The sequence below is a fragment of the Plasmodium cynomolgi genome, chromosome 7, assembly GCF_000321355.1.
Source record: "Plasmodium cynomolgi strain B DNA, chromosome 7, whole genome shotgun sequence".
Taxonomy (NCBI): domain Eukaryota; phylum Apicomplexa; class Aconoidasida; order Haemosporida; family Plasmodiidae; genus Plasmodium; species Plasmodium cynomolgi.
The window spans coordinates 591,185-603,150 of record NC_020400.1 but is presented as its reverse complement, the minus strand read 5'-3'; the positions used below and the strand labels follow the sequence as shown (position 1 = coordinate 603,150).

At 44.4% G+C, this 11,966-nt stretch overlaps 3 protein-coding genes across 3 annotated transcripts; 2 read left to right on the top strand and 1 right to left on the bottom strand.

Annotated features, from left to right (window-relative positions):
• Positions 1–877: 877 nt before the first annotated feature.
• PCYB_072270 (ubiquitin conjugating enzyme) lies at positions 878–1,765 on the top strand (the record flags this gene model as incomplete). Its single annotated transcript, XM_004221624.1, has 4 exons — positions 878–1,024; positions 1,148–1,268; positions 1,370–1,488; positions 1,637–1,765. 4 exons carry the CDS (start codon positions 878–880, stop codon positions 1,763–1,765), a joined length of 516 nt encoding a protein of 171 aa, XP_004221672.1.
• A 3,557-nt stretch (positions 1,766–5,322) lies between these two features.
• Positions 5,323–6,903, top strand: PCYB_072260 (NADH dehydrogenase; the record flags this gene model as incomplete). The annotated part of the gene is made up of 1 exon (XM_004221623.1): positions 5,323–6,903. A coding segment is annotated over one exon (1,581 nt), but the record flags the coding sequence as incomplete, so codon positions are not given.
• An 861-nt stretch (positions 6,904–7,764) lies between these two features.
• On the bottom strand, positions 7,765–11,160 carry PCYB_072250 (hypothetical protein; the record flags this gene model as incomplete). The annotated part of the gene is made up of 3 exons (XM_004221622.1): positions 7,765–10,848; positions 11,058–11,103; positions 11,144–11,160. 3 exons carry the CDS (start codon positions 11,158–11,160, stop codon positions 7,765–7,767), a joined length of 3,147 nt encoding a protein of 1,048 aa, XP_004221670.1.
• Positions 11,161–11,966: the final 806 nt, after the last annotated feature.

The window sequence follows — 11,966 nt, the reverse complement described above, 5'->3', positions numbered from 1 at the left end:
CATTCACTTTGGTTTGTATGCTTCTCATTTACTTCCAGCTCGTTTGCATCCTTTTTTGTTTCTCTCCTTAAACTTGTTACTACACTCTTGAATTTTTTTTTTTTTTTTTTTCCGCCTGCTTTTGTATATGCTGATCGACCCCCAGCGTATTTTCTTCACACGACATTTTTTTACACGACATTTCTTCACGCATTTGAAGAGGTAAAGAGGAGAGTTAAGCCAAATGAGTACTTTTTGATCACCCTTGAGGGGAAGAAGAAAAAAAGGTGTTGACATTTTTGTTCACATCATACTATTGGGAGTTATTGTGATTACTGTGGGGACACTCCTATGTGACTGTTTTTTTTACCACTCGAACATTATTGTGGACGTCCCGTGAAGACACACCCTCTTTTGGACTTCCCCATTTTTGCATTACCTTCTACTGTAGTGCATAGCCACCCCTGTAGAGTGATTAATACAAAATAAACGCAACTGCTTGGTGAGGAGGAAGAACAAGGGGCTCACTCGAAAAGGGGGCCACATTATGTAAAAAAAAAAAAAAAAGGAAGGAAGAGGAAAAAGGGAAGAGGAAAAAGGGAAGAGGAAAAAGGGAAGAGGAAAAAGGGAAGAGGAAAAACGGAAGGGGAAAAAAGATTGCCTCCAACGCGTCTGTACCAAACGAAGCTGCAAGCCTCACCGGTCCTCCCACTAACCACGAAAAGGCGTTTCCCCAACCACGAAAAGGCGTTTCCCCAACCACGAGAAGGCGTTTCCCCTACGGATATACCCAATCAGTAACACCAACCTAAGGACAAAGTCAAACAAAAAAAGACATACACATAGAAGAAAGGAACCTCCCCCTGATTCGCTTCCAAATTTCACTTCTGAGTAAAATATGTCTATTGCGAAAAAGAGGTTAGCACAGGAACGGGCGGAATGGAGGAAGGATCACCCCGCTGGATTTTCGGCCAAGTATAGCCCCATGAGTGATGGGAAGGGTCTCGACATCATGAAATGGATCTGCAAAATACCAGGCAAAAAGGTAAGTCGTCATAAAGCTCTTTCTGTGCGAAGGTAGACTCCTTCGTGGTGTGCATACGAGTAGACCTTTCTCCCCTGTTACAAAGCAGTTGAATATTTGTTCGCCCACCCACCCCTCTTTCAGGGAGGTCTATGGGAAGGAGGCGAATTCCCGCTAACTATGGAATTCACGGAGGATTACCCCAGCAAGCCCCCCAAGTGCAAATTCACCACGGTATTATTCCACCCGAACATTTACCCATCAGGTAGGGAAGCACAAAAAAAGGGAGGGGGAAATTGGGACGCTCTATTTGCCTTCCCCCCTCCCCATATTTGATAACCCTGTACCGATACCCCCATTGGTTAGGTCACCCTCACAACGCATCTCTTACCCCTAACACAGGAACCGTATGCTTGTCTATCCTAAATGAAGATGAGGATTGGAAACCCTCTATAACAATAAAGCAGATTCTGTTGGGTATTCAGGTAATCGATTCATACCCGCTAAGCATATTACCGACATTGTTGTGTAGTTCCTTAATAAATAAAGGAGCGTATTTGTATGTGTGTCTTCCCCTTTATTAGTAATCACAACAATGGATCTTCCCCCTCCCCCACATCACCGCTTTTGCAGGATCTGTTGGATAATCCCAACCCGAATTCGCCTGCACAAGCGGAGCCGTTTCTCCTGTACCAACAGGACAGAGACTCTTACGAAAAGAAGGTCAAAAAGCAGGCCATGGAGTTTAGGCCGAAGGACTGAAGGGGCACTGTTCTACTGGAGGGAACCAAGTAGCAACGACCCACACTGTTAATTGTGAATCTGTATCATGAACCGCTAACCGTTAACCCTGGACGAGAAGGACACGTGCATGTTTATGCAAAACGGAATGACCCTCAGAGGAAGCCTATTCAATAAGGGGACGTTATTCTTTTTCTTAAAAAAAAAAAACCTTGTATAGCGCCCCCGTGCGTGCATGTATAGCAACCCTATGGGTGATCCCTCCCCAACCCCCAAAAAAAAAAATTGAGGAATCCGTTTGGCGGCACCCGTAGACCCACTGGAGAGAAAACAGATAACCTGCACACCCATCGGACGGAGCATCGTTACATTTTATTTGAGTTTGCAAATTAGCATACCTTCGACTAATGCACGGCGGTGTGCGGCGTGAATATACACCTTTTTGGCGTGCCAAAAAACCCTACTGTGAACATGAACAAAATTGGCCAAGACGCACCCCTCCACCGTAAGTATCGTTTGCGTTTTTTTATAGATGATGGGTCCCCGCTTTTTGGCTTCTTTAGCTGGCGCCCCATCCAGGTTACCTTTGTATGCCTGAACGCATTTACCTAGTTGGTTAATTTGCTTCCCCACGTGTGGCCCATCTTGAGGATAAGGAAAGACTGGGAGGACTGGGAGGAGTGGGGGTGGTAACTCCCCCCCTTTGCAGTTACGCGCAGCGATTGGGAGGTAGACTCATACCATTTTGTTCGCACACATGATAATTGCACATGCGTAGAGGAGAAAAATGCTTTCCGGAAAGTGAGTTGGAGTGTTTGAGTGCTCAACGTGGTTGAAAGGTCATGTCATCATAAGCACAGGAAAAAAAAAAAAGATGGCAACGGGAAAATGCAAAATTTGGGGGACGCTTTGAACAGCCAGAATTATTTACACGACTGCTTAACGAGAGATGCATCTTTGTGTACACGGTCGTTTATGTATGCTTTTTTTTTATATACACTCCCCCCGTTGTTTTTTTTTTTTTGCTGATCCAATTTAGCTTTAAAAAAAAAATTGGCCAAAAAATTGGGTGCAGTGCATATCAATAGATGCGCTAGGAAACAAATGCGCAAATTGAGTTAGACGCTTTCGAAAAAAAAAAAAAAAAAAAAGTGGAGCTATGATAATGATTAAACAAGTGAAGGAGGAGGGGAGAAGTGACTATTTTGGGAGACACACCACAGGTAAGGTTAGCGTGGATAGAAAAAGTACACGAGAGAAGAGGCACACTTAAGCAGCCATGTATAATTCCCGCGCGTATATTAATCTATTGGCACGCTCAGTGGTGGTGGTGGCAGAGGAGGCTTCTTCTGCTAACCGCTCCGATGATAAAATAATGAAAGGTTTTCTTCCCCTTTCGCTTTAACGCGGTTTGCCAACGTGACGATGCTGAAAAGACTGACACGGGGCAACACTCACAAGGCGTGACAAATTGGTCTTGCGTTAGCCAAGTGGGGCGGTGGCTAAGCAACACACGGGGTCTTCTCTATCTGTGCGATAGCAACACGCTGGTACATGCAAACGTTCAGGAAAAACGCACTAACGAATAGGCACAGGCATATGCATGCATTCACTCTCGGTAAGCTTCCGGAGAGGTAGTAGTCTAGTCTATTAAAGCTGCGCGTGTAAACAAGCGAGCGCCTGAATGCGACAGGCAAGACTGACTGTGCAGGCCATACGTACATGCGTAACCGCAACCACGTAAAAGGAAAATTTAATTAAAAAGAAAAGAAAGAAAAAGGGGGAAAAGAAGAAATGAAAGGAAAAGACGTTCGCTCGGTTGCTTGGTCAATCGGTTGCTTGGTCAATCGGTCGCTCGGTCAATCGGTCGCTCGGTCGCTCGGTCACTCGATCACTCGGTCGCTCGGTCACTCGATCACTCGATCACTCGGTCACACGATCGCTCGGCAACTACTCCCACGTTCACAAGTATATTGAACATTACTGTGGCGTATCACGAGGAAAACAAATTATTGTGCGCTGCCTTAATATTCGAGCAATTCGACATGTCGACATAGCCTTGTTAAGTAACCTTTTTTTTCTTCAAAAGGGTTAAAGCTTGACTTATTCATAGTGAAGGGAGCAGCTATTCTTTTTCTTTTCTTTCTTTCTTTCTTTTTTCTTTCTTTCTTTTTCTATCTTTCTTTTTTTTTTTTGCAAAGAGGGTTATCACATGATGCGAGCATAAAATGCTGCACCTCTGGGGTGCGTTGCCCCGGCGGCTACTACTCCTTTTTACCTAGTCTTCCAACAAAAGGCGAAAAAAAAAAAACATAAAAGGATCACGCGCAAGTGTACTTATATTTTGTACGCAAAATGGATGTATGAAAATCGAACTGAAATGTACATGTTCTTATGCACAGCAGCGAATAGGATTTTATTTAACCTTTTGGATGTTTCTTTTTCCCAGGCAGGGTGGAAGAAAAAAAAAAAAAAAAAAAAAAAAAAAGTAAGAAAATGATTTACATCTGCTCGTCGTACAAAAGGAAAATGTAACACCCCCACGTCTGGCTTATCAATTGAGCGCAGTTCCGCATTTTTTAAAAAAACATATCACAAGGGGATTTGCGTTTCTTTCTTTATTTTTTGGCCAGGCTTGGTGACTACATTTTGCAGAGTTAGGGGAGGGAGAGTCAAAATGGGCACCTGCTCAAACGCGGGCGTAGCTATTTGACAGAGCACATAGGGGAACATGTGCGATTAGTGGAAGAAGAATGCAACAGTATATGAGCTGCAGGAGTACCAACCCGGACGCACCCCCACCTACGAGCGTATTGAGAAGCGACGGCCATATTTTTGCCCCACTATGTAGCTCTTTTGCGAAGGGTTAGGAGAAGTCCCTTTTTTTTTATTTATTTTTAGTCCCCCGCAGAAGCCTTGGTTCCGAACTAGCTTGACTCATTTCACCGCGGTTTAAGTCAAACCTATGTTTGTACATGCTTACATACAGGAGTACGTTTAAGTTTTTCTTCCTGTGTGCTCGCTAGCCTCGCACCATGCCCCCGCTGCAAGCCGAAATGAAGATTTGCGCCATTTCGCAAAGTTAGGAAAAGGGTCCCAGTAACGCATCTACCGAGGATTTGCGCATTTTTTTGGTGTCCCCATTTGGAGTGGCAATTTGGAGTGGCAATTTGGTGTCCCCATTTGGAGTGGCAATTTGGACTGGCAATTTGGTGTCCCCATTTGGAGTGGCAATTTGGACTGGCAATTTGGTGTCCCTATTTGGAGTGGCTATTTGAGTCCCCTTTTTGGTGTCCCTTTTTTGGTGTCCCTTTTTTGGTGTCCCTTTTTGAAGTCCCTTTTTGAAGTCCCCTTTTGATGTCCCTTTTTGGTGCCCCTTTTTGGTGTCCCTTTTTGGTGTCCCTTTTTGATGCGTGTGCATCCGCCCTGGGGTGTTGCTGCGCTGTGGAGAAGTGCCCCTCGCAAGGTGCAGCTCGGGCCGCTTTTTAAAAAGCAACACTGACATCTCTCCCCCCCCCACACACACAAACCGTCTGCGATTAACTCCCCACAAAAAAAAAAACACAGATCCCACAACTATGTCGATAAAGGTCCGATACAATGGAGTACACAGCGTGGTGAAAAATGTGAAATGCATATACGAGAACAACCGAGAAATTAGCACCAGCAGGATTTACAAAAACAGAAAAGAAAAGGTGGTGATTCTAGGGTCAGGATGGGGTGGTATTCATTTTTTTATAAATATCGATTTTAAAAAGTACGATGTGACGTTAATCTCTCCGAGGAGTTACTTTACCTTCACCCCTTTGCTTCCCTGTCTATGTAGTGGAACCCTGAGCGCCAAAGTGTGTACAGAAAATGTTTCCACTTTTCTGAGAAAAAAAGGATCCTCAGGTAAGTACCTACAACTCGAATGCACAGATATAGTACCCGAAGAAAGCAAAGTAATATGCAAAGACAACGAAAATAATCAAGTAAAAATTGCATACGATTACTTAATAATATCTGTAGGAGCTAAGACCAACTCTTTTAATATTAAAGGGGTTGATAAGTATGCCTTTTTTGTAAAAGATGTTCAAGGGGTAATGAACATCCGCAAGAGGTTCCTAGAGGTACTAAATATATGCTCTAAGGAGAATATTTCAAATGAAGAAAAAAAACAGCTCTTACATGTGGTAGTGGTTGGAGGTGGACCCACAGGAGTAGAAGTCGCAGGAGAGTTCGCTGACTTCATTAATAATGACGTAAAAAGGAAATATAAAAATATTTTCCCATTCATATCTGTGAGCATTGTCGAAGGAGGGAATAACCTACTCCCCACATTTACTCAAAATATATCCGACTTCACCAAAAAAACGTTTCTAAATTCAAATATTAACGTACTCACCAATTATTACGTAACAGAAGTAGATGAAAATACCGTATGCATACAATCTAGTGTAGATAAAAATGAAAAAAAAAAACGTATCCCTTATGGTATACTTATTTGGGCTAGTGGATTAGCGCAGACTCCTCTCATTACGAATTTTTTGAAAAAAATACCTGAACAAGCTAACAATAAAATTCTGAATGTAAATGGACATCTTGCTGTGATCGGAATTAGAGAAAAAAATATTTACGCTATTGGGGATTGTAAAAAAATACAACCTCTACAATTGCATGAACATTTTAGTGACGTGCTGAATTATTTTTCTTCTTGCTCCACGACCTTTTCTTCTGATTTGCTTAAATCCAAGGCACATGAATTGTCCAAAAAATTTCCACAAGTTAGCCAATCTAAGTGGGACTACAAAAAAAATAAAAGAGAACAAATGGATAAACATCAATTTTGTGATTACCTAAAACAGATAGACCAGAATTACAAGTCGCCTACTCCTACTGCTCAGAATGCTAAGCAGGAGGCCTATTTCTTGTCTAACCTTTTTAATACTCAGATGGAAAAGAAAGGGGATGAGAATCACTTTCCTTCTTTTGTTGAGAAATGGAAAGGATCCTTAGCCTACATAGGCAGCCACCAAGTAGTAGCTCACCTCCCCTTTTTTGAAATTAGGGGAGGGCTCTTTTCCTTCACCTTCTGGAAAATGGTCTACATACAATTGCTCCTGACGTGGAGATCTAGGTTTGCCTTTATTCTGGACTTTCTGCGTACCAAGATTTGCGGTAGGCCCTTTTCCAAATGACCGATCAGGTGCAATCTGCACCTCAGGAAAAAAAAGGGGGGTCACCCCATTGAAGTTACCATCACAGTTGGAGGTGTAACCACAGCACTACGCAGTTGCGCGAGTAGCTATCCGTTCCACCAGGGAAAAAGCCACAATGAGCATATGAAATATCAACACTTTGGATGCCCCACGTTTGAGCCTCTTTTTTTTTTTTTTTTTTTCGTCCATTTTTTTTGGAGCATAACGACTCAGCATGGTGATACGCACACAAACCGATACGCACACAAACCGATACGCACACAAACCGATACGCACACAAACCGATACGCACACAAACCGATACGCACACAAACCGATACACACGCAAACTGACACGTCCCCCTCCGACTGGAACATTTGTCACGCCACACCATTTGCAAATACGTATCGTTATTTAAAAGTAAAAGAATCAAACAACGGGGAGTTTATACATGTACACATTTTGCGCACCGCGCAAGTGGATGCTTCTACCTATCGGCCATTTTAGCGACTTGGGGGTGGCATACTGTACAGGGGTCTAAACATGCGGTGCCCACATTTTTGGGAAGCGGCGGTGTTGGTGATGGTCATGGTGACGGTACCGCTGGCTTGCTTAAAGAGGTGGTAAATCCCGACCCTGTAAATTCTCCCCACGCGGTGTCGCATAAAAAAAAAAAAAAAACACAAAATAAAAGTTGTTTTTAAAACGATACTCGTTCGATGTACACTCAATGCTGCATTCGCTGCACATTCGCTACTCATTCGCTGCACATCGCTGCTCACTCGGTGCACGTTTGAGAAGAATTCCCCAAGGGAAGAAAGACTTCTGCCCCGCCACCGCTACGCATTCAGGAGGTCCTTTTCAAACTGCTCCAACTCTTCCGCGTTGAACTTGTTTGAATCTATGTCAAATTCAAGTACATCCGAAAAATTTAACTCATCAAGGTTTAAGTCGCATTCTTTTCGTGACTTTTTCGTGTCTCCCTCTGCGCTCCTGGGTGATTCACCTTCTGCTTTTACCTCAACGTTGATGTCGTTTTGCTTATCAACTTGGTCATTCTGCTTTGCAGTAGCATGATTTGGGGTGGGGGGCATCGACGTGTTCGCCCACTCGTTGGTCCACTCACTGGTCCACTCGCTGGTCCACCCGTTGATCTGCTCAGAAGTCCCCTCGATCAACCCGTTGATCTGATCAGAAGTCCCCTCGATCAACCCGCTGATCTGATCAGAAGTCCCCTCCTTGGAGCTGTTCACTGGCCTGGACATCTTCACCTCTACGCCGTCACTATGTAGAGCTTCCTCCCCCCCATGACAAGCGGCATTAACCTTTTCTTCACCAGCCAAGCTGTCCTCAACTGCGTTTGAATTTTTTGTAATGTTTATCATAAGCTCTACACCTTCATTCACTTTTCTGTTTTCTTCAACCAATGTGTTGCACTTATTTAGCTCTACACACATGGGATCACATTTTAGGTTACCATATGGGCTAGTTTGTTCTCCCCCTTCCTCACTAAGTAGTCCTTTGCAGTCCTTTGATCCACCCGCATGGTGGGTATGAGGTAGTTCCTTCTCAACATGAGGTAGTTCCTGCGAAACGAGAGGTACTTCCTGCGCCACGAGAGGTACTTCCTGCGCCACGAGAGGTACATCCTGCGCAACATTCGGATCATCGGTCGGTGCAACCTCCTGCTCGGGGAGCGCACAATCGTCCAGTTCTTCCTTCGTTTCCGCTTCGTTCAGGTTGGCATGGATGGAGGCTTCGTCCTTCTCCTTCTTCCCTCCCTCGTCCTGTTCGTCGTCCTGTTTGTCGTACTGTCCGTCGTCCTGTTCGTCGACCGGTTCGTTCTCCTGTCCGTCGTCCTGTTCATCCTCCTCTTTGTCGTGCTCTTCCTCCTCCTCTTTGCCCTCCTCTTTGCCCTCCCCTTTCTCTTTGCCCAACTGTTCACTCACCCCATCATGCACACTAACCACAGTGGCATCTCCTAGGCCATTCCATTTGTCACTCGGGGGGGTCCCCTCCTCAGCTGCCACACGCTCCACCCTATCGCAAGACGCAGAACCGGCTTCTCCGCCGTTTTGCTTCCCGGGGCTAAAGGCCTTTTCATTTTGCTCTTCAATAAGATCCAAAAATTTTATATTGCACTTCGAAATGGTTAAAGAGTCAAGCTGATCATTAATCGGTTGATCCCCTTCGACAGGCTTGTCCTCCTCAGCTTCAACATCCACATCGATAGTATCCCCAGTTCTCCTATGCGAGACGGCACTTCCTTCCACTTTTTCGTCCTCCCTTTGGTTAGAACCTCTCTCAAATGGCACCTCTAACGAGTGGTCAACTAATTCTAGATTAGAGTAACCTCCTAGACACTCCTCCCTTTTAGCCCTTTCTGTGTATTCCTTCGTGTCCTCCAATAGAGAACCAAACGTTTCTGATTTGTCTCGAAGGTTCACGAAAATATCATTATCCATGTAAACATTGAGTCCGTTAATTTTCGTTTTTGTCATTAAAAATAAATCCTCCTTCGGTGTGATCGAATCAATTTTGCAACTCATTTGGGATGCAGAGTTACAATCGGGTGTTTCCCCATCGGTACCTCTTGGAAGGGGCGCGCCACTTTTCTTTGTCCTCTCTTCTAAAGGAGCTAGCCAATCTGAGTGATTCAAACTTTGGAAATTAGCTAAATTCGAGGTATCATATACTTCCGCTGAGATTTCTTCTCCCTTCGACTCATTTTTTCCGTATCCCTTTTTGGAGTTTTCTATATGTTGTTCCCATTCCGTGGGTGCTTTCTCCTCCTCCCCAGGGAGCTCCAACTTTGGAAAGCTCAATTTGTTCGTTAAGTGTGTCTCTCCTGTTGTTCCTTCCACGGTGGTTTCTTTCCCATTCGTGGGAGGGGTCCACAGGTTGGCAGCATCAGGGGGGGTTATCGCGGTGGATGTCGTCGCAGTCATCGCAGTCATCGCAGTCATCGCAGTCGCCCCAGTCGCCGCAGTCTCCGCAGTCACCGCAGTGGGTGTCATCCCCGTGGGGGCCTGCCGCTCCGCGGAGCTGAGACCACATGAAAGGGGCACAAAGTGTAGTGGCTCATCACCGTCGGGGAAATTCTTCTTACTCTCGTAGATATCGTCAGCAATTTCGTTGTATATAATATCAATGTTGAAAAAGTAGGACCTCCAGAAATCCAACTCAGACATGTAAAACGGCACGAGAAATTTTTTCGTTCGTTCCAAGTTGGGGTCCTCCAAAATTATTTTCTCACTCTGTTCCTTTTTCTTGTTCCAACTGAAGTTGTAATTCTGCAAAATATTTGTATGTAAAATTTTATTTCGATCTAAATTTAATTTTAAAATTTTTTGGTACACATAGGAGTTTAAATTTGGGTCAGGCAAATTGATTGGGAATCCCTCGTCGTATTTTTTTCTGTAAATTTTAGATATCATAATGTCTCCCTTTTTCCAGGGTACGATTTTGGACAGGTAGAACTTTTGCCCCTCCGAGCGGCCAACGCCGCCACCACTGTGCGGGGGGCCATCACTGTGAGGGAGGCCACCACTGCGAAGAAGGCCATCACTGCGAAGGAGGCCATCACTCGGGTTGCTCAGCTTGTCCTTGTAGATGTCCCCCACAATCCGCTTAAAGCTGTTAAACCCACTGAGAATTTTTTCATTGTAATAGTGGAGCTCCGGGAAGTCCTTGCCATTGATGTACTTATCGTTTATTATGTGAAATTTTTCCTGTATGCAATTCTTTAGGCTCGTGTCTGGGGGTCCCTGTGTGGTCCCTCCTTCCTGCGTTCTCGTGTTACCTTCATTGGAGGACCCCCCTAAAGGATGGTTGCCGCTAGAGTTAAATTCTTGAAGGCTGTTATTTAAATCCTCCGCTTTTTTTTTTATCTGCTCGCTGACTTCCTTCCATAGGGAGTACATCTGCCGGGTAGGGAAGCAGTGTCAACGGGGGGGGGGGGGGGTGATCGATAAGCACACGTGGGGAAAAGCGATGCACGCAGCGCGGTGTGGTCGCTTGCGAGGTGAGGCCGAATTCTCCTAAGGGGTGTATCTCACTTACCATGCGGAAGGTGCTCGAGGGGGGATAAAGCAAAAGGGTTGAACAGAGGTTATAACTCCACACGAAACACCCAACCGCATTGAGGATATAGCGAACTGACTACAATTCGTATGGCCCTTAAAAAATGGGCGCCAAAGGAGGAACAAAAATGTTCACCTGAAGTTGTAGTCCATACAAAAAGAAGTCGCAAAATTGCCTCTATAATGTATAGCTTTTTTTTTTTTTTTTTTTTTCCCAAGTCGGGTGAAAATTTCTTCACATTTTTGAAATTTTCTCGAAACAAAAATGGATGTAGATTTTTTTCGCTTACTATTGTTTGTCCCCCAAGTGTACGTTAATTTTGTGAATTCCCTGTTTTGTTGGCAATGTGGGAAATGTAAAAAAAATGGCCGAGGGAACCAAATGGGAAAAAAAAAACTTATACATGTGGAAACGTATGCGTTACGCTCCTTTAAGTGAAGCATATTTTTGTGAAAACGATTTGCCCCCTTTTTTTCTGTTCACATTTTGGACCGGCAAACACCTGGTTGTTTTTTTTTTTTTTTTTTTTTTTTTTTATTTGAAAAAATCCATCCCTTTGTTGGTTTACTTAAAAAAAAAGTAAATAACCATACGGGGAAAGAGGTGCCACGAAATGCGGCCACGGGGAAAAGGAAAAAAAAAAAAAGGCAATTGTTCACAGTTGGCCATTGAATACTTTTTCTCTCTGTTGGGGCCCCTGTGAAACCACGTGCTGGTGCGATTTTCCCTACAAGGAAGGGGTGCTCCCCAATTTATGAATACCTTCGAAAGTGCGTGAATGCATATTAGCACATGTTAGTGTATGTGAGCACATGTTAACGTATGTTGGCGCATGTTGACGTGTGTAAACAGGTTAACCCATGTTAACACATGTAAACCCACGTGTACTCAAAGGGGCGATGGCCAGCCCTTTTGTTGAAGTACATACGCGTGACACACGGTAGCGGCACCCTTGCGC